The following is a 21,325-nucleotide window of genomic DNA, read 5'->3' on the forward strand; positions in this document are numbered from 1 at the left end:
CTTCAAAAACAAATCCACTAGATCAAACAGCCCAGAGACCCACAATGACAATTATGCGCTACTGCGCCCAGAAACAGGAAGCTATAGGCAGATCTGCGATACCAGGGGCTGTGCAATGCAACGTTGGATTGGCCTGGATAAAGGAAAGCATACCGAGTCGAGAGTACTGGTGGTTTAGACCCAACGTGTCCACAACATCATGTCGGTTTGACAGAGTGCGGTTCCGCACAGTGAAAGTAAGAAGACTGTGGGGGTCACACACAAGGCCGACAGTATATGCGGCATTTCTCCCATTAGATCAAAGTGTTTCATATTCGAAAAAGTCCACAGTCTACTTACTACACCTCGCCAGAAGAGGGCTATGGCGAAGCAATCATCTCTAAAGGGCTACTTAGCGTAAGGATTAGCGTCCAGTCGGGTAAGGCATCATGCGCAACTCCAGGGCCAAAAAAAATACAAAGGAAAACTCACATATAGTAAAGAGACGGCTAAAGACTCTTGGTATATAGTGACTACGGGCACTCATAAAACAAAGAAACCGGCAGAAAACAAGGAACAGGCGAAGAGGAGAATTTAAAGGTGATTCGAATTCCAGTTTTGCCATATTAGTGGAATTATAGTCTCTTTTATAGACGACGACAGAGGCCCAGAAGATGTAATCCTTCTTCTACCAAAAGTAGACAATCTCAACCAGATCCTACAATCCAACGTATTGCAGTCGAGGACGCTAGACCATACCAGTTTCATAGTCCACAACAAGTTATAGCTCACTAGCAAAAATTCCCATAGTTGCAGTCTCGCATTGACCACAAGATACAGCATCGACCAAGGTCCAGGGCGTGTGCGGCATTTTCGCTATTAGCCCGAATGACCAAGCTGTGATTTCGAGTTTTCACTAATTAGGTGGAGAGGGATCGGAGAGACCGACGATAACGACAACTAGGCGTTTGGCCAGGCAACCAGGAGCCATTTTATAAAGCCGGGGCTATACAATGCAACCTCAGGTGATGCGGCGGGAGAGGGATATGCAGCGTCGAGGGTATACTGGCACATTGCAGATTTGAAGGGAGGCCCGCGGAATCAGAGACGAAAAGGCGCACTGGCAGAGGGAGACTTAGATATCCTCGTAGCATGGTGCTCAGTCACTGCCCTAGGGAAGGAATAGGATCATCGACACGAAAGAACAGGATGCTGTATCATCCCAGTGGTTACGCTTCTGGGTGACAGGCATTGCAAGCTGGATGTCGGATCAAGCGGCATCTCCGGTAAAAATGAAAGGGGCAGTGCGTCGGGCTGAAAGCAAATGTGCAGTAGTCGGTGGGGCCCAGAGTAAAAGAAAGAGGGCGGCGATGAGTGCAAGATAGAGAGGCAGAATAATGGAAAAGTGAGAGAAAGGGAGGAGGAGCAGCGAAGACGGGTCTTTTATGTCGGAGGGCATTGAAGGTAGGTTACGTGACAGCGTATTGGGGGCGCTAAACCCAAAAAGGCAAAACTAACCGGATACAGTAATTCACAGGTCCGCCGTTTACAATATAAATTTATTGAGAGAATAGGGTTCAAAGTTGGTCAGTTTTGGTGGGGAAATGGGCAGTGGGTAAATACTTAGTAACCGCTATGTAGTTTGATCCAAAAGAACTTATTGAAGGTTAACGAATAACCCACCATCAACTAGTAGTTGCGCACCAGTCACATAACCACTCAACTCCTCACAAGCCAGGAAAACAGCCGGTCCAGCCAAATCCCGCGGTTGACCCAGTCGACCCAGTGGAATCCGACCCTCCATATAACTCCGCTTAACAGGATCCTTCATATCTTCCTCGTTAAGCTGCGTCCGGATAGTCCCCGGTAGTAGCGCATTACACCGAATGCCATACTTTCCAAGCGCGCACGCACAAGACTGCATGAGACTCAATACACCGGCCTTGGTGGGTGTGTAATGTGTCTGCTGGGCACCGCCAACCAGAGCGGAGATGGAGCTCACGCCAATAATGGAGCCGCCCGATGGTGACTGAGTTAGTGCCATTTGGCGGGCTGCAGCTTGAGTGGCATAAAATGCGCCTGAGAGATTTGTTGAAATTGTGTGGTTTAAGAGAGAGGGTTCGAGTCTAGCGGGATTGTTAGATAGGAGAAGAGGGGTGTCGTAAATTTGAGGGGGGGGGGGGGGGGATATAGCTCACTCTAGGAAGTCGGCAAACTGGCACACGCCTGCGTTGCTCACGAATACATCTAGTCGACCAAATGCCTCGACGGTCTTTGCGACGAAGTTCTGGCCTGTCTCTGGTTGTGAAATGTCGCCGGATACCGTGAGGAATCGAGTATTGGCTGCTTCGGCTTCGATCTCGTTCACATCTTTGCGTAGGGCTTCTAGCAGTGCGTCTTCCTTTGCGCCACCCAGATGGCTGATGGAGACTTTGGCTCCATGTCGGATATAATCAAGTGCAATTGCCTGTAGTATTGTTAGTGTTTTTTAGATTCATTTCTATTCGGAGATGGGATATCATACCCGTCCGATGCCTGTGAGACCGCCAGTGATGGCGGCGACTTTGCCAACTAATAACTTGGGGGAAGACATTGTGGTTGTGAAGTGTCGCAATGCCCGCAATTCTCACCTAGGCAAGGTGGGATGAATTTCTCCAGCTCGGTATTTCGCGGTGATGTTACCCCGAGAATGTGGGGAACCCCTGGAGTAACTCCGGGGCGCCCATAACGGAGGTGTTACGGGTAATGTGAGTTGAGCCAAGTTTCACGTGAATTTATTCAGATTCTCAGAATTATAAAGGCATTGTCAGATATCTGTAGTATAAGGAAATTGTGCAACTAAAGGCAAAGCGCAAAATTGGCGAACTATACTGAATTTCCAACATGGATGGAGTATCTCTCCATGATATTCCTGAGTCCAACCCACTAGTCAATACATACTCACTTATGACCGCTAGATAACAATGACACTTCGTTCTACACTGAATCTTCATCTATTTCTTCATATCTAAGTTGATTCATTGCTTCCTCTCGTAGGACTATCATGACTCGCCGGTGCCTTCCCTTTGCCGCCTATTTGGAGAATCAGTAACTCGTGTTCGTGAGGGTGTCTGATCGTGCCTCACTACTCTGGTATAACATCGCAGCTAGAAGAACAGCAATAACTGACGCCTATCAAAAATTAGAAACATCATCCTATGCACCCTCTGGGTAGAAGCTAATCTTACCAGCGATAGGTCCATCCCTTCTGCCACCACCACTTCCCATGATGGTCGTTTTCCGGGTAGGTAGACCGCAGCCATGTCGGTCAATTTTACCACCATAACCAATTTTCCACGGTGATAAACATGTGTCTTGGACTTCCAGACATTCTGTCCACGAACCTCCAGTATCGTCTCTTCTCCATTTGCAGCAACATTCCGAAGGTGCACGTCAAATTTGTCTTTGAGGGCGCTCCATTTTGGTACAACTGTCGCAATAGGCTCGGGAGCATTTCCTTTACTGCTGCTCTCGCCGGGGAGATGGAGATACCATGTTACCCCGACCTTTTTCCGAGATATCTCGAAAAGGGGAAGGCCTGAGGCGTCGCGGAAATGTCGTCGCTGAGACAATGAGATAGCATCACCGTCAACACTGAAGAGAGTTTTTAGAAGAGGTTCTTCGGCAGTTTGAGTGGTTGAAATTGTGAATTTGCCGCTGGACCAACTCGCGCTATGTTGCTTTACCTGGATTGTTGTCGTCGACGAAGCAATATGTTCTGGACGGATGGCGATAGGTTGTTTCGTGGGTGTGAGTGATTCCATCTTGTCACCATATAGTAAAACAAATGGGGTTGAGAAGATTATAGGAAAAGACAAGGAAGCATGAGATAATGAGGTTGATCTTAGAAATACAAAGTTTGGTGGCGCCGGAACCTTGAAAGGGTTCTGCTCTAAATTGAACGACCAAGTTACAGAGATGACGCATGGTCAAGGTACAAGGCAGACTAAGAGTTTGGGGGCCTCTTCCCTTTTAAGTAAGGATATGTCTTTGGCCCCCATGTATTTGGTCGCCGCACGAGGATCAGCCTGCGTTTAGTTCTTTGACTGGTAATCTTTTCTATAATGTATACCCCGTAGGTAGTACGGAGTAGTATATACATATTAGGGGATAGTGCACATTGTGGCTTGTTTGGGGGCGTATATAGTACCCCTAGGTTGCCCTAAGATTGCCCATTTGTCTTGGAAACCCCACTCATCAAAGGGTATACTTAGAATGCCTTTTACTGTCGACCTATGAAAATAACAAGACACCGAAAGGGAATATCAGAGAAGGTTACTAAAAATGTGGGAATTGACAAGGTGGCAGATGTTGATTCTGTCCTCCGTGCAATTCTGCCTTGGCGCCTCAGTAATTCGGATATCTTGCGGTTGCAGTCAGAGGAGGTCATTCTATCTTTCAGGGGAAAATGTGAGGAGCACTTGCTCAAGATCCTTAACTGCCTGGGTTTCTAGATTACTCTCATATTTCCATTTCAGTAATCTAGGTATCTAGCCAATATTGTGTTGCTGGGATTTGCCTGCAGATACTGATCTGGCCCTGTTCCTCGAATGCTGCGCATTATCATCAATACAATAAATAGTACTTCAATGCAAACCTCTATTGTAACGGCAGTCACCGACAACTAATATCATATGGCATGCCTTCAGACTCATATCTCTCTAGTCGCCGATTGTTGCCCGAGGCTTTGTGCGGCGTTGATTCCGAACTCCTATATAATAGTTAGTGATCAGCATGTAATTTTCCACTTTGTAGCTCTTGAAGTGTCGGGCCTTGCAACCAAGTAATAGATGAAACATCGGGCGAAGTTGATCGCAGGGAAAAAAGGTGAGAACCAGCCGTCATTTCTCATTAAAACCTGTGAACAACGATACTCTCTTCAAGAAAATTGCTTCTGAAGAAGCTATAGCATAATCTATGTGCTAGTTGGTCGGTCGATAAGGAGCGTTATCAATCTGATGAAAAAGAAAAAGATAATCGTCAGCTGCAGGGTTCGAACCTACGCGGGCGAACCCATTAGATTATGAGACATTGAGGACGTAGTCCAGGTAGTTCAAGTCTAACGCCTTAACCACTCGGCCAAACTGACGAAACAGAATACCTGTTGGACTGCGGATTCGGTACATAAACAAAGAATTTTTTGGGAAGGTCCATTGCGAAATATCTACCCATGGACATGTCCTGGGGAAACGATTACCAAAATACATATTGCAGGGATAGAATAACTCTGATTGTCACTGAATAAAATTTTCGCAAGTTTACTGCGATGTTTATGTTACGTCTTTTGATACCGGTATACACAGAGTGGAGGATATCTATTATGTGTGGCCAAAGAATAGGAGATTGGAATGGTATCAGAAGGGGGCATGAGATGGAATTTAAAGGATCCTAAAATCCAATGCATATGTACATGACTCTCGTATAAACCGTAAATAACTAATAAACATGAAATAAATCGAAGATGAAGTAGGAAGAGTGTCCAACACATTTAAGCAGAGCCATTGGCCGTCTCCTCGTTATCTGGTGCCCGTAGGGACTTCTGGGGTGCGGGAGTAAGGAGAGCAGAAGCAGGGATCAAGGGAGCAGCGGGGTTGAGTTCCAGACCGAACCCGGGCTTGTCCAAGATAGAGACATCAAGGTAGCCGTTGGTAGGAATAGGCTCGTTCAAGAAAAGGTTACCAAACACGGGCTGGACGGTGTGGCCATCGGCAGAGTTGGCAAGGTACTCCTGGAAGGGGCTGTTGGATTGGGAGACGACAAAGTGGTATGAGTAGGGACCGGAGGCGTGGGGTACAACGGGAAGATCATAAGCAGCAGCCATGGCAGAGACCTTGAGCAGCTCGGTCATTCCACCAACCCACATCACATCAGGCTGGAGAATATCGACATTGCGGCCCTCGATAAGCTTTCGGAAGCCGTAGCGGGAGTACTCGTGCTCGCCGGTGGTGAAAGTGACGGTGGGGTGGGCACGCTTGAGGAGCGCTTGGCCATCAAAGTCATCGGGCGAGAGGCACTCCTCCCACCAGTCAATGTCGAGCCCAGCAGCCTCGCAGCGCTTGACTAGCTGGATTGTGTAGTTGACAGTCAAGGACATGTAGCAGTCCACGCGTAGTGGGAAGTTAGCGCCGACCTTCTCGCGCTGTTGGCGCAGGTATTCAACGTTCTTCAGAAGGCCCTCGGTACCCTCATCAGGACCATGAGGCAAGGCCACCTTGGCACCGATAAAGCCGGCGGCCTTTGCGGAGCCAGGCTCGGGGCCGGTACAGTAGAAGTTCAACCTGGTCCGAGTCGCACCTCCAATCATCTTGTATACGGGCTCGTTGCGGATCTTGCCCTGCAGATCCCACAGAGCCAGATCAATAACTGAGATCACGGCGACTGGCAAACCCTTGCGGCCGTAGAACATTGAGGCGCGGTACATCTTCTCAAAAAGGTCGTTGGTGTCGCGGGGGTCTGTTAAAATATAGTTCGTCAGTTAGATCCATTGTTGTATATGAGATCGTGTACATACCAGCGCCAATCAGGAAGCGGTTGAAATGTTGCTCGGTCAGCCAGCATGCTGGGGGACCTCCAAAACCAGTTGCAAAGCCCTTGGTGCCATCAGTAGCCTCAATCTCCACACAAAATGATCCTAAAACATTGATGCCCCATGATGTTCGCGAGCCACGGAATTGTGCCCACTTGGTCATAGGGGTGGAAATGTTGCTATCGATCAACCAGTGGCCTCCTTTAACCTGTGTGAATAGTTAGTAATACGATATCGAGACAATTGGATTCCAGAACTCTTACATTGTGGTAGTCGCCGCCGGAGCCAACACCGTCAATGATGAAGGTGCGGACTGCCTTGATGCGGGGGAATTCTGTTATTGAGCCCATAATGTATGAAATGAGGTATCAGTAAGAAATGACTTAATAATTGTCCAAAGGAGGATATAGAGAAAAAAAAGTAGGAATCCAACAATTGCGGGGGACTCATGTCTATTTCAATTCCACATGCCGAGGAGCTCGGGGCATTGCTATCCCGAGAGACGGAGAAACGGCGACTCGGAGAATTTGCGACATATGTTCATCTCAGGCTATATTTGGACCGGATAAAATGCTGGAATTCCATAATATATGGGGTTATTCGTTATTCTCGAATTTCAACGCCTTGGTCGGGGAATCTTATGGACTATTTAGGAAATTCTCACCTTAGGAGTATTCTCAATATTTATATCCGAGAAGAACAGAACACTGAAAAGAACACTGGAGAGACACTGAACACCACAAGGCCGCATATACGGCCGACTATATATTCCATAGTTGGCAACTTAGTTTCTTTAACAACTCAGCAATCTTAGCTTCATTACAATATCTAAGATCTAAGCTTTCTCCAAGAGTGATCTGCATACTGAACATCAGTCTTTCCACCTTAAACACACATCGTGCCACGTATAAAATCGCGTGAAGTACTCAGAAGTCCTCTCCCCAATCTTCTACTAGGACCTCACACCATCACATCCTCCGCACTTCACCTCATACATTACATCGGACCCATTGCTCACGAGATGCACGACAATGACGGAGAGAAGCCGGAAGGTTAGAGGCGTATGCGGCATGCAACGCACCGCCGTCGAGCGAGGGATTTATTATTGCTCTTACTTCATCATTGCTTATTTTTTACTTTTTCATGTATTCATCCCAAACGTGGCTATTGTATCCCGGCACAGCCCCATTCGCCTACTGGCTGTGGGGAAGCCCAAAGGTCCCTGAGTCGAAGTCCACGCGATACCTGACAACCAAGGCGACGAGGACAACTTGTGCCACAATTGGCAAATTGGCCGAATATATGATTGATCTCAAGCCTCTATGCGGATTTTATCGAAGGGTATATATACTTGGAAAAGTCCACTTCATAAAAACTTTTCCCGCCGTTTTTGCCGTCGACCTACAAAACCGATAAGACAGAATGATATCTGAGAGGATTAATAAAGAGACCACTGAAAAGACCTCTGAAAAGACCACTTAAAGACAACACAGAGCTAGTGGATTCCCAAAGTGGAAAATGCGGGGTGCCCCGGTTTCTGCCTGAGGCCTTAGCTCCAATGATTCCCTTTCTGTTTCTTCTTTCTCTTTTCCTCGGATTCAATAACTACAGTGAAGAACCCTAGGCGCCCTATATTCTAAAAACAATATACTAGGTCTGCCCATTCAAGAATTTACCCCTGAATCGGCCTTGCATAATGCTCGGTCCCTGATAGGGCGAATTGCTATCTCGCTAAATCAAAATGCCGAACACTGCGCTTCCGCCCCAGGAGACCCCGTCCTCCAATCAGCAATTCGGGGACCCAAGTCGAGACCAGAGTGCAGAGTATTCCTCGGATTCCGATAACGATGCTGGACTCAATGGCTCCACAAGAGCGTTGAAGCGAAAACGGCCCCTGACTGTCTCGTGCGTACCTCAACCTCGGCTAGCCGTTGTATGAAACGTCACCCCCGACTAACCATACCAAGATGTGAACTGTGCAAGCATCGAAAAGTTAAATGCGGTATGGCGTTAAATGGTCCTAGGCAAATGTTCCTTTTCTGACACCAACCAGACCGAGTACAGCCAAGCTGCGGCTGGTGCAGCCGAAATGGCCAGCTATGTGAATATAGGGAACGAAAAAAGCCAGGGCTGAGAGCTGGCTATGGAAAGGAGCTGGAACAGCGACTTGGTAAGTTGCTATACAGGCTTCTCGTCTATTTCATGTCTCACTCGTGTCTTAGATCGATTGGAGGATATTATCCAATCGCAAGCTCGGCTCATCGAGATGCATATCCTACAAAGCCAGACCTCAGTAGGCCATGAGTTACCCCACACGGGCCCTCTTTCATATAGCTCTCCGTCCGAGCCGTCAGCAGTCCACGGACCGAGTCCGGGTACGGCCCTCTACTTCAACGATCCCGGGTCTACTGTTACTCTACCCTCACGCCATGCGGATGTGTCTACCAACAGTCCATCGGATGGGTCTGTGAAGAATGCCTCACATAATCATGTGCAACACGACATGTCAATGGCGCCAGTTGGCCGGTTGTTACCGACACAAAACGCACATCACGATTACGGAGGAAACGAATCGTCTTTGAAGGTCCCCGTCAACATATACTCAAACCAAGAGCAATCTCTTACTGATCCTGATCTGGATCTGCCACCGTACGATTTACTCTATGCTTTGGTAGATCTCTATTTCGAACATATCAACTCCTGGTGCCCGATCCTCCATCGGCGAACAACGCTAGATACCTTTTTTGGCCCGTCACCACTAGACGAGGCAGACCGAATGGTCTTGTATGCAATTGTGGCAACAACACTGCGATTTTCGTCTGACAACAGGCTTAATGACCAGAACAGAAAGCGTTATCATGACTCATCCAAACAAAAGGTCGTCTTGTATGGCCTGGAAAACTCTTCAGTCAAGGCACTTCAGGCACTCGTGATTCTAGCTCTTGATTTGGTTGGATCATCCAATGGTCCACCGGGTTGGAAGCTACTTGCCCTGATTACCCGGTCTGTAGTTCAGCTAGGGTTGGCTGTGGAATCGAAATCTTCTCTTATCAACCCTACCTATCCCTCAATTTATACTCTGAGAGCTGTCACTCTTGCTGAGCCAGGCTCTTGGATTGAAGATGAGAGTAGACGGCGTTTGTTCTGGATGGTATACTTGCTGGACCGATATTCCACCCTGGCGACTGCGTTCAATTTCGCCTTGGATGACAGAGATATCGACCGCAAACTCCCTTGCAAGGATGATTATTTTATGAAGAATCAGCCCGTTGAGACGCGGTGGTTCCAATGCTCTAGCGACCGTGCGGATTATCTCAGTAAAGCTGAAAACGTTGGGTCTTTCGGTCTCTATGTTGAAATCTTGGGTATCCTCTCGCGGATTCACCTGTTCTTGAAACGGCCTGTGGATATCGGAGCTCTCTCCGATGTTGAGGAATGGCAAGCTACCTACCGCAAACTTGACAGCGAGCTAACATCATGGGAGTTCAATCTCCCAGCGGAATATGCATACGAAAACTCGTCCCGACTTTTTAGTGGATCCAAGCATGGCCGAGCTCCGCACAGCGATTGGGTGCAATTGCATGCAACCTACCAAACGTGAGTGCGTCATATCTTGATCGTTCTATTCGAAGTAATTAACGGGACAACCACTCTAGAGCTGTGATTCGTCTACACTCCTCGGCAGCATACCCGACAACCCGGTCTCCAATCTTCACACCCTCATACAGTGCTAGCCAACGATGCCTACTCGCCGTCGAAAACATTCTATCGGTAACAAGGTTTGTTGTAGAGCACAACATGCTAGACAAGATGGGCCCGCCCTTCGCCTTTACTCTTTGGGTTTCAGCGCGCCTACTCCTCGTCCACGGCTCAACTATTGCACATACCGTCAGCCCCGATATCATCTTTTTTGTGGATACTCTATTTCAGCTAGGAAAATACTGGAAGGTTGCTGAGCGGTACAGCAGTATCCTTCAACGCGTGCTGGACGAGTACAATGAGTATCAGCAATCGACTGCCATAGACGGCGAACGCTCCACGCCATCAACAGTCAAGATTCTTGCCGATATGCGTCGCTGTGCATTTGACTTAGACTTTTTGATCTCGCGTCAACCACGTGGATCACCCGCTGACAATGGGATTGGCGAGAGCCATCAGCCCCGGCCTCCTCTAGCGTCAATTCCCGCCCGCAACTTCGCCCCCAACGAATTGGAGTACCTCGATGTTTTTGGTTTCTTCAACGTTCCCCGTGTTCCTCCTACTCGGGCTCCTGACTTGACTACTACCCATTTGGAGATCCCAGAGTCTGTGACAAATCCGATGTCGATTCATGGATTGACGGATGCTGGCCCCGCTCCTCCAACGGGGCCAGTAGACGATGGTGTGCATTCCTCCAATGCGAACGAATTTAATATCACCAACTACTTGATTCCGACCCCGGAGACGGATTGGCTGTTCCGGCCATCCTAGAGGGAAACCTTAGGTTTCACTTATGTCTCTCTCCACCGTTCCATGCTTGAAGGCCCATCAAAATTCACCTTTGGCGAACACTGAAGTCATGAAAAGACTCAGTGTGTGGGGAACTTATACCCTTCGCACGGTATCGGTTCGGGTGAATGACCCTAGCATGCAGATCATTCTATAAGCTCGACAAAAAGACTTGTCACCCTCTTGGATTTGCGCTCAATATTGAGTTCACTGAATTGTTTTCTCTCTCCGGGTGTTTGAGACAGCTCTGGTTCTCACAGAGTAGGAACATGGTATTAGTGGATAGGAGAGAATCCTAAGATGAATATCCCTGCCGCGTTCTACCATGGTGATTTAGAAAACCCATCATGGGGATTTTCTACTACACGACCCTCGGGTGAATCTGCGGCCTTATCCCCACGCCTTCCTGCATCGGTAAGATACATTTTATCTGACGTATTGGGCTTATACTAATCTGGATAAAGGTCTGCTGGTTAGTTAGTGTATCTCAACTCAAACCAGTTGTCGATCCACGTCCTTTCACCGGCTTTACCTTCTCCGTCAAGTCCATATGGGTTATCCCACCTATAGTTTGAGTAAAGCACCAAACGCCCATGTGAAGCCAAGGAGAAATTATATATCTCTCCCCCTCTCTCTCTGGCTTTCTCGCAGAAGCATGGCTATGGGAGCGATAGGCCAAAAAGAGGAGAACACAAGCCATGGACGCTCATCATCTAGAAAGTGTTTGATAAGAAAGCTACCGGGCTGAGACCGATATGCTTCCTAACAAGTCCCAGGAGGAATTCCATCTTGATATAGATCGCTCATGGATGATCATATTTGAACTTTTTAATGGAATACATTGTTTCTCATGTAAACTGACGAGGATACTATTGTGACCTACGGCCAATGCATCAAGAAACACAGTTAAGATAATATCTAGCCAGAGATGGGCATCAAAGACTGCCATGCCATATCCAATGCATTACATGATCTGCGGTCTGGTAAGCCCCCACAAATGATCCAACCACTTTATTTGTTGATCCAAGAGGTCGCAGTTAGAACTAGAGCAATACATTCATCTAGTCCGCCAATAGCAGCACCCCTTGTATGCGGAGTTGATGTGGATAGAACTATGTACGTTGGTCCCAAGACGAACCACCTAGAACCTACACCTTGTAAGAGCAAGTTTGATGTTACTCTTAATTACTACTATGTACCTGGGCTATACTAGGAAGGGGAAGAGCCTTAACTTTCATACAATAATCCCCATCCACGTGGCCACACCCCCCACTTAAAGTGGCCCACTTGACACAACCTTACTCGAAAGAGACTTTGGTGCAACCTTGGAACACACTACGGTGTCCACGGGTACATCCATAAGTTTATCCCAAAGTCATATCCTTTTCAAATGATGCAAGTGCCCGCAGCCCAGTTACAGTAGCAGCTTGATGTACCAACCAGTACATCTGCAAAGTATGACCTTTGACTATCTCTTGTATTTTTCTTTGTGGCTTGCTTTTTCACATTGCTCTAAGTCAATTATCAGATAGTATTCTAGTTAGACTCACGGATCTCAAAAAGCCCAGAGGAGTTAGATAAGCTTGTGAACCCGAGCAGAAATGTACAGACTACAATTCCCGGGACGAAGGTAAAGCAATGGAAACGTTTCCAATGAAGAGGGTTGCAAACAAAATGAAGCCGAGATATTTCGAGGTTTCTGTCGTCTGTGACAAACAAGAAGGCTATCATGACATAGGAACTGTCTACAAGTAGAGCCATAGACGACGATGTGCTCGGTAATGAATACATTGACGAATGGGACTTGAAAGTGGAAACATCACAGCTTTTTTTGAGACAAAAAAAAAGAAGACATCTTGAATCTTGTTACCTCCTTATAGTCGAAGGATAGGCATTCTATTAGTTTTTACTACGGCATCAATTATCTGAAGAAAAAACAAGGGATAAAGGACCTAGTGATGAGCATTAGCCGGCTGTTGAAGTAGAAAAAGAAGAGAAGAGTACTAGCTAAATCAATCAGTACCAGCCCAGCATATGATCTTCTCGCATGCGCCCTAATTAGTATGCCCGTTTGATGAGAGCTAAGCAAGATTACAATAATAATTCATGTAGTCATACAAATGAGAGCAAGAAGTGAGAGCAAATATGAGAGTTCAATTTGGAGCGTTAACTCCTACACATAACATACACATGGAGGAAAGGGAGACCAAGGCCTCAAGAGACAAAAGACAGCAAGAAGTCAAGCGATGCAAAGTACAGGGCCTAGAAACTCCATCGAGAACACTCATTTCTACTCAAAACAAAGCTCCAACACGTCCATTACGTGTCGGTAGTGGGCTGCAGTCGGACGAGGACCTCCTCGAGGAACGCGTCGAGAACAGCATCAACACCACCGCCCATATCAACAGGTCTCTCCATATCCCAGTGGTGGAGGCTGTTGAAAGCTCGAGCGATGTCTTCAGCAACCTTCTCCAGACCATGGTGGATGCGCACGCTGCGATCGAATTCCTTCTCCTGTTCTGGGGTAGCTGGGGGGTCATTAGGGTTGCGTCCTGGTTCGAGTCGGATGAGGTGGTTGCGGCGGCGGTCCATGGCTGCACGGAGGGCTGGGAGAATCACAGACCCGCAGGCGGTTGCACGCTCAGCCTCAGGGAGAGGTCGGCTGGCACGCTTTTGGTCGCTGGAAGTGGGGGTCGGAGGGGTTGAGCGGTGGGGAAAAGCACGATCATCCATATTTGCTGGTGCACGCTTAGACTTGAGTCCGGAAACTGGCTTCGTGTGTTGCAGTGGCTCTGTGTGTCTTGGAAGAGCGACTTGAGGGATGCGCGGGGACTGCGGTTGCTGTCCTAGAGGAAAAGCAGCTTGAGGGATGCGTGGAGACTGTGGCTTTTTTCTCGAATAATCAGCAATGGCGCGAGAAAGTGGTGATGGCTTGTGCACATTTTGACCAGATGGGGTGCGGTATTGGCCTTGAAGGGGAACGCTGGAGAGTTGTTTAAAAGGAGTACCCTGGTTACTGACCGCGGAGCTAGGTTTGGCTGGAGAACCAGTATCAATTTTGCCAGGGTAGTGAGTAGCTGCCTGTGCGTATTGTTCGTTCAATCCCCTTGTGGGAGGGTTGTCTACTGCGGGTCTGCTAGCCACTGGAGATGCGACTTTGCGTGAAGGAAGTGCAATCTCGGAGGGGCGCTGTTTAAGAGGGGAAGATGGTGCAGAGGGAGGAAGAGGGGTTTTGGTGGGAGAAACGTTAAAAGCAGGGTTTGCTGGGGTCACCTGAGCGTGTGACTGGGTTTGAGGTGTTGCGGCTTGTCGGGGTGCCGTATCACACAGATCCCATTCCTCTGTCTCATTTGTTCGTGCATCAGTTTCGGATGCTTTTACCATAGGGCGCAACGGAGGGGCGTGTGCTTGTCCCACAGGACGAACGGTACCGAAGTCCCAGAGGTCTTCCTTTTCCTGAGTTCTGTCTTTTGCTGTTTGATCAGCTTCTCTGTCATCATACCCGTCATATTCGTCGTCGTCATCTTGACCCCGATGAGTTATTTGCCAACGTTCTGCGCGCTCAATGAGTTCTGTCAGGTAGGTTGTTCTTTTCGCACGCTTCACAAATGGATGCTCCAGAAGCTCCTTGGCTGATGGCCGCTCCTTAGGGTCTCGACGCAAGCACAGTTCAACGAACTGCTTGAAAGGCTTACTAAAATCGCCTACCAATGTCGGGGGAGGGTTTTTGGGGATTAAGAACAACACTTTCATCGGGTGAATGTCGGCATAAGGAGGATCACCGCAGGCAAGTTCAATTGCCGTGATACCCAAGGACCAAATATCGGCCTTGTAATCGTATCCAGATTGCTTGATAACTTCGGGGGCCATCCAGAACGGAGTTCCTACAAAGGTATTCTTCTTGGTCATTGTTGCCGATAATTGTCCAGACACGCCAAAATCCGCCAATTTGACTTGACCACTCGCGCTGAGGAGAACGTTGGCAGCTGCAATCAAAGATGTTAGTTAGTCACTGCACATCGCCATTTCAACCAGGTGAGATATTCGTACCTTTGATGTCTCGGTGCAGCTTTTGGTCACTATGGAGATAGTCCAGCCCGCGCAGAAGCTCCCTCAGAATTATGGCAATGTACTCCTCGTGGATCACACCAGGTCGCAAGAGACCGTGGCAGCTACCACCGGCACAGAACTCCATGATAATCCACAGGTTGGACCCCTTCAAGTATGAGCCATGGTACTTTGTGACATAGGGCGACTTCAGCTCAGACAAGATGGCAATCTCCTTGATTATATCGTCGACATCGTCCTCTGCATTCTCGACATCTATGATTTTGATTGCCACTGATTCTCCAGTGCGTTTATCCAGACTAATCATCCGATTTGGGTCAGCTTTTGTTGAAAGACGTTCATATGGAAGGTCTAACTTACCCTTTGAACACTTTACCGAAGCTTCCACCGCCTAAAAAACAACACACCAGTTAGCGATATATGAAATCTGTGGCCCCTTAAGGCCCAAGGATGGAAAGACCTACCGATGCAAGTCTGCTTGGTGTAAATGGTTTCCGGATCGATGGGAGGCGGCATTATGGCGATTTATCCAAGTCGCCGGAAGACGACGATGGACATAAATCAAACTTTAATCTCTCGAGGCTATTAATGGATTGTCAGATTCACGACTAGTAGTCGCCTATCAGGAGGACGGAGTGTGGGGTTGGGCCGTACGTGACGGTGCTCGAAGGTGGACTCGGTGGGATGGAATAGCGTCGCAGTCTGATCAATCTGATGTAATTGATAAGATCTGTGGAATGTATTTTAAGATTGCAAGATCTCAGGAGTACAAAAGAGAGAGGGAAGAGAAGAGATGGTGTTGAATCGTTTGGGTGCTAACAATTGATAAGATGTCAACTGGTAAACAAAGACAATTGTTCAATCGGAGCAGGAGCGGCGAAGGTATGTGTGAGTTTCTGAATGGTTTGTAGCATGCTCTTCACGTTACGACTCATCTCAATCTCCGGACTTCTCAGGGATATCCATGTCGTCTGCCCTTGCTTGTTTATCGACGCGGGGGGCTTATTTTGCCGCTGCTTATCTGGGGGCGGTGTATCTATGGCTGTCCGAGTCCAATTACAATTGTACAATTATCTGAGACTCGAGTTTCAGACTTGAAAGGTCTGAATTATCTTTTTGATTTGATATTGGGTTGTAAATTTGATGTTTCTTTTCTCCCTGGTATCCCACCGTTCAACTTCCTTAATAGGAATTCGAATGGGAACATATTAGGACTTCAGCATCTAGTATAAATCGTTTCCTTATTGGGAATGTCAAACCAATTGGTCCTACGTTAATATTTCAGCCTTTCGCATTCTCCCATGTAGAAACAAGCTCTACATATAGACGCTACTCAGTTTCCCTCTATGATCAAGTATACCTTGTGTTTTCTATTTCGTAAGTACCGTCATGATTATCATGATTCATTGCACGCTTTCTATGCAAGCTTTGGTACTATGTATACCCTCACATCTAGGTCTCAGGTTGGCAATGACAACTGTAGAGACTAGCTGATGAACGATATCCCCTCAAATGACGAAACCCAGCTTGGGAATAAAGGTGAGATCCCACGGGATCCAATTCATTTCCATCAACGCCGTACAAAAACCCAGAAAACGTTGCAGCGTGATGATAAGATTGAAAGATCAAGGAAGCAAGAGGATTACTCTTCTAGATATCCAATCATAACCGTGCCATTCTTCAGCCCAGCGTCGGCAATGCTCGTCGTAAGTTGATCAATGAGATTGCGCCCCATGCTATTCAGGTCAAACTCGACCCCAGCCTTGTCTTCCAAGGGAGGATCGGCCTTGAGCCATTCATAAATTCTCTGGACGGGATCCGACAACGAAAAGCGCCGAATGACTCTGCCAGATGGGTGTCGGAACTGGATGCGTGTAGTTGTGGCCGGGTCCGCAGCAGGTTCTGTGTGTGGTTGATTGCTGGGGATGGATGCGAATGGGGAGGCTGCGGCTGGCTCCGGTTCATCCATGACGACATCTTCCTCGCCGGTAGCCCTGCCCTTGCCCTTAACGTTATCCGTACTGCGCGTCAAATCATCCGGGTCTTCGAGCGTCGGACCAGTTTCTGCTGCGCCTCCGAGACTGTTTCTCATTGCCATCTCCATCATCTCCTCCTCGGTCATGGCATGAACGCTCTTGTCTTTCTTGTCGGATTTGCGCTTGGCGACAGGGTTGCGCACATTGCGGTTCAAGCTGTAGCGATCGAGGAATTCATGAAGTTGCATGAGGAAGTCGGCGGGCTTGACCAAAGGGGGTCCAGACCAGATTTTCATTTGTTCACCAGTTCGAGGGTCAATAATTGCAATGTGAGGGTAATTGTCGGAGACGTCGCTTCCCTGGAAGTAGTATTGGAGGTAGGAAGACGCACGGGGGTCATCCTTCGAGTACTGCAGGAAGATAAAATGTTCCTTGACGGTATCTTGCACCCCACGGTCTTTCCATAAATCACGGTTTAGAACCTGGCAGTCAAAGATTGATGCATCTTGGACATTGACAAGCAGCCATTTCTCAGTGTCCTTCCCCTCGTCGCGCGCCACATCCCAAGGTAGTCGTGACATGATCTCGAAGGGAGGGCGGTACATTTCGGCGAGCATATTGGATTTAGATGATGCATCCGATGCGCCCCCAGTAATGGCAGAGAGTTGCTCGCGGCGAGCTTCATCACCGCCAGTCCATATCGAAGATGGCTCTCGCTGGTTGAAGATTCCGGCTCGACCTGGAGCAAAGTGTCAGTTCAAGTTATTAGAAATTTTAGGAATAGAAATAGCACCCACCTCTTCTTTCACGAGCTCGTAGTTGGCTGAGAATATTGGCGTGCATGTCTTCACCACTGTCATAGTCCGCCCCGGGCCCCACCAAAGTCTCCGTTGTCCGCGCCAGCGGCGCTCTCACTTCATCTTCATTATCTGGGCCGCCTGGGCCGCCTGGGCCACCGTACATTTCCTCCTGAAGGCGTCGAGCCATAGCCTCGTCGTCATCAAATGTTGGCGGGGCGCGATGTTGGGGGGTATCGTCATCAGTGTCCGAGTCAATATTCACCACGTCGGAATCGGCTGGAATCCCAGACGGACGAGAAGTATGAGAAGGTTCTCCAGTCAAGGGTGCACCTCCGCTTTCAAAGTAAAGCTGCATGGCCTGTTCGATTTGGAAGTCTGTGATCTGCAGGTACTGTATAGCCAGCTCCGGTGTGGAGCCGGTAATTTCAGTGAACTGAGCTACCACGTCGTTGTCCATGGTGGGCAGTGTGTCGGATGAGCTTCCTTGAGAAAGACCTTAATGTTAGAGATGAAAGTTAGAAAGATTGACTTTGGATACCCACTGAAAGCTTAGGTGTAGTATGAAATGGGGCAAAGACTCGGAGGTTGTGTTATGTGGGGAGCGAGATTTGGTGCAAACCACTGCAAACCAGAAGATCACCAGGTCCCACAAAAGAGGTTGACAGGAATTTTTAAAAAAGTAGAGAAAGGGAAAAGAAATGTCTAGCTTCACGTAGGCTGAAAGAATTCCGTCATCTCGAATTCGAAACGCACATGAGACGATCGACACCTAAGGTGGTCCCCGGCCAGTGACGCGGCTGACTAAGCCTTGAGGAATTTCAAGGTTCCAAGGTTGCACATATGGTTTACATACGCGACCGTAGTCCTACACGCGCGACGCGTCCAGCGCGTTGGCAAGCCCCCGGTGGAGCTTTCCAATTACACTTCCTAACTGGGCTCTGGGCCTTCTTTCCTAACATTCCTCTTAACTTCAACGGAAACTGCGATTGTTGTTCTTACCTTGGATTTTTAATTTCCCAAGCCATGGCAGGAACAGTCTTAGGAAAGCGCACTCGCGGTGCTGTGGAACCAGGTAAGATCATCCATCCCGCCTTCCTCCCTTATCTTCAAGTTCTGACGTTTCTAGCATTGCCGGTGCGAACCGCAAGCAAGCGCCGAACAGTCGCTCCCCGAGTTCACGAACAAGATACCGTTCCAACCTCGCTACGGCGGACAAGGTCAACTGTAAAGAAAGCAGTTGAGCCTGACCAAGAAAATGGCGAGAGCAAGACAGGGCCGGAGAGTGTTTCTTCTAAACATACCCTGCGCGATGATCAGTTCAAATCCCCGGTCAAGATCAACTCGCATTTCACCGTCTTGAAACCAGTGGAGGGTAAGTTGGAAAATTTGAGTGTTGCGCCTGAGGCAGCGCTAATTGAATGTGCAGAAGAAATTACAAAACCAATCGAGTTCGAATTCAAGACACCTTCGAAATCGCGCTTCCGAGATGATCTCCCGCAGTCTCCCATCACCCCTAGACATCGAGTGCAGGTCGGAGCAAAGGCAGTAACACCGCGTACCCCTCGCCATGCCGACCTTCCTCCGACCCCCAGACAGAGTGCCACTCCGAAAATTGTGAACTCGGTGTATTCGCAAGCCAGGCAATTGTTCGCCCGAGGTTCTAACTCTGGCCGCTTAGTGGGACGCGATGCGGAGCGGGAAAAGTTGGTGTCATTTATCACAGAGGGAGTGGAGTCTAGGAAAGGAGGATGCCTCTATATCAGCGGTCCCCCGGGAACTGGAAAGAGTGCCATGGTCCAGGAAGTGTGTGCAGATCTCGACCTTTCCAAAGTCCGAGTCTCGCATGTGAACTGCGCAAGCATGCGGATCTCTCGTGATGTTTACAGCAGACTCGTTCAGGATTTCTGCGGTGACTCGGATATGTTCAAGAAAAGTGAAGGGGATCGGTTGAAATCTACGTTTATTCCATCTAAGGGAGGACAAGATCTGTTTCTGGTCACTCTGGACGAAATTGATCACCTGCTGAATGGCGATTCGGGGGTTATGCAGTCACTTTTCGAGTGGTCATTGCAAAGCAAGTCCAAGCTGATGTTGATTGGTATCGCTAATGCCCTTGATTTGACCGACCGATCTCTCCCACAACTAAAGGCGAAGAACCTGAAGCCCCGCTTGCTGCCGTTCTTGCCTTACAGTGCTACGTCTATCGCAAATGTCATGACCAATCGTCTTCGCTCATTGCTCCCTGCTGGTGCCGAAGCCGACCCAAAGCTTGTTCCCTTTGTTCAACCGGCTGCCATTCAACTTTGCTCTAAGAAGGTAGCCTCGCAGACTGGCGATCTACGCAAGGCCTTTGAGTTGATCAAACGGGCAATCGACGTTATTGAACAGGAAACCTTCGAAAAGTTGGAAAAGCAAGCTAAAGAGTCAGAGAATGTTTCGATACTCGGAGAGAACACCAATTTGTCTTCACCTGCCAAAGTTGGCAGTGTTCCGAAGCCAACTTCCATGTCAAGCTACACAGTCATCACGGCACCCCGAGCCAGCATCGCCCACATTGCCCGAATCACATCCGCAGTTTTCGGTCAGGGCACTGTTCAGAGACTTCAAAGTTTGAACCTGCAACAGAAAGCCGCTATCTGCTCCCTGATTGCACTTGAACGCAAACGTCGCCAGCTTGAGGTCCCAAGCACGCCCTCTAAGTCACGCACTTCGGCGCCAACCATCAAGCAAGCATTCGATACATATTGTGCTTTATGTCGCAATGACAACATTCTTCACCCTTTGACTGCCACCGAGTTCAAAGACGTGCTCAGCAACTTGGAAACAATGGGCTTGGTTGGGGAGTATCAGGGTCGCGGCCGGGGCGGAACTGTTGCGGGCGGCACAGATATACGCCGCACGCCCTCCAAATCTGGTCATGCGCCTTCGACTCCCCATAAGGCCCTTGACGAGCAAGGTCTCGTCTGCTTCGTTTCCCAGCAGGAAATCGAGGGCCAGATTGTTGGTCCTGGCGAAGGAATCCTTCGGCGCCTTCTTCGTGGCGAGGGACTATGATACCCTTATTTCTCAGGCGTATCCACACAGCATGGCGAATTTCACTTTTCATTTCCCATTCCCCATTATTGCATCGCGAGACTCCCAAGCGAGGGACTTTTTATCATGTATAACATTTTTGGAGTTTTCATTTTTGGAGTTGGAAATATCCTTGTCTCATCATTTTTAGCGTCTTCCAATCATGGCTCTCCTTGTTGTCAACTTTCCTTTGTCTTTGCTCTAGATTGATGTGAACTCACGAGATCTTGTACACAAAATCAGATAAAAAAACACAAATGACTTGATCGAATCCAAAAAGGTTTTTCTTGTAAACCTAAGTGGGGGCGCTGGATCCAAGTTGGCCAAATATCTTGACCAACGGCCACGGGCTTCAATTCGTATTATTTCCTTTAAAA

General features: G+C 48.3%; 7 protein-coding genes across 7 annotated transcripts; 2 read left to right on the plus strand and 5 right to left on the minus strand.

Moving 5' to 3' along the window:
• Positions 1-1,636: 1,636 nt before the first annotated feature.
• PGRI_015230 (SDR family NAD(P)-dependent oxidoreductase) lies at positions 1,637-2,572 on the minus strand (the record flags this gene model as incomplete). The annotated part of the gene is made up of 3 exons (XM_040789236.1): positions 1,637-2,105; positions 2,178-2,446; positions 2,504-2,572. 3 exons carry the CDS (start codon positions 2,570-2,572, stop codon positions 1,637-1,639), a joined length of 807 nt encoding a protein of 268 aa, XP_040646189.1.
• A 491-nt stretch (positions 2,573-3,063) lies between these two features.
• On the minus strand, positions 3,064-3,782 carry PGRI_015240 (uncharacterized protein; the record flags this gene model as incomplete). Its single annotated transcript, XM_040789237.1, has 2 exons — positions 3,064-3,150; positions 3,207-3,782. The coding sequence occupies 2 exons, from the start codon at positions 3,780-3,782 to the stop codon at positions 3,064-3,066; spliced, it is 663 nt and encodes a 220-aa protein (XP_040646190.1).
• A 1,724-nt stretch (positions 3,783-5,506) lies between these two features.
• Positions 5,507-6,894, minus strand: PGRI_015250 (L-rhamnonate dehydratase; the record flags this gene model as incomplete). Its single annotated transcript, XM_040789238.1, has 3 exons — positions 5,507-6,471; positions 6,530-6,752; positions 6,808-6,894. The coding sequence occupies 3 exons, from the start codon at positions 6,892-6,894 to the stop codon at positions 5,507-5,509; spliced, it is 1,275 nt and encodes a 424-aa protein (XP_040646191.1).
• Positions 6,895-8,285: 1,391 nt separating this feature from the next.
• On the plus strand, positions 8,286-11,014 carry PGRI_015260 (putative C6 transcription factor; the record flags this gene model as incomplete). Its single annotated transcript, XM_040789239.1, has 4 exons — positions 8,286-8,449; positions 8,656-8,714; positions 8,767-10,141; positions 10,201-11,014. 4 exons carry the CDS (start codon positions 8,286-8,288, stop codon positions 11,012-11,014), a joined length of 2,412 nt encoding a protein of 803 aa, XP_040646192.1.
• Positions 11,015-13,351: 2,337 nt separating this feature from the next.
• On the minus strand, positions 13,352-15,616 carry PGRI_015270 (putative Ste20-like serine/threonine protein kinase; the record flags this gene model as incomplete). The annotated part of the gene is made up of 4 exons (XM_040789240.1): positions 13,352-15,018; positions 15,083-15,399; positions 15,461-15,491; positions 15,565-15,616. The coding sequence occupies 4 exons, from the start codon at positions 15,614-15,616 to the stop codon at positions 13,352-13,354; spliced, it is 2,067 nt and encodes a 688-aa protein (XP_040646193.1).
• Positions 15,617-16,742: 1,126 nt separating this feature from the next.
• PGRI_015280 (DNA-protein crosslink repair co-factor UBX5) lies at positions 16,743-18,333 on the minus strand (the record flags this gene model as incomplete). Its single annotated transcript, XM_040789241.1, has 2 exons — positions 16,743-17,815; positions 17,874-18,333. 2 exons carry the CDS (start codon positions 18,331-18,333, stop codon positions 16,743-16,745), a joined length of 1,533 nt encoding a protein of 510 aa, XP_040646194.1.
• Positions 18,334-18,899: 566 nt separating this feature from the next.
• Positions 18,900-20,930, plus strand: PGRI_015290 (AAA family ATPase CDC6; the record flags this gene model as incomplete). The annotated part of the gene is made up of 3 exons (XM_040789242.1): positions 18,900-18,948; positions 19,003-19,248; positions 19,303-20,930. 3 exons carry the CDS (start codon positions 18,900-18,902, stop codon positions 20,928-20,930), a joined length of 1,923 nt encoding a protein of 640 aa, XP_040646195.1.
• Positions 20,931-21,325: the final 395 nt, after the last annotated feature.

The sequence above is a fragment of the Penicillium griseofulvum genome (genome assembly GCF_001561935.1).
Source record: "Penicillium griseofulvum strain PG3 chromosome Unknown contig_80, whole genome shotgun sequence".
Lineage (NCBI taxonomy): Eukaryota > Fungi > Ascomycota > Eurotiomycetes > Eurotiales > Aspergillaceae > Penicillium > Penicillium griseofulvum.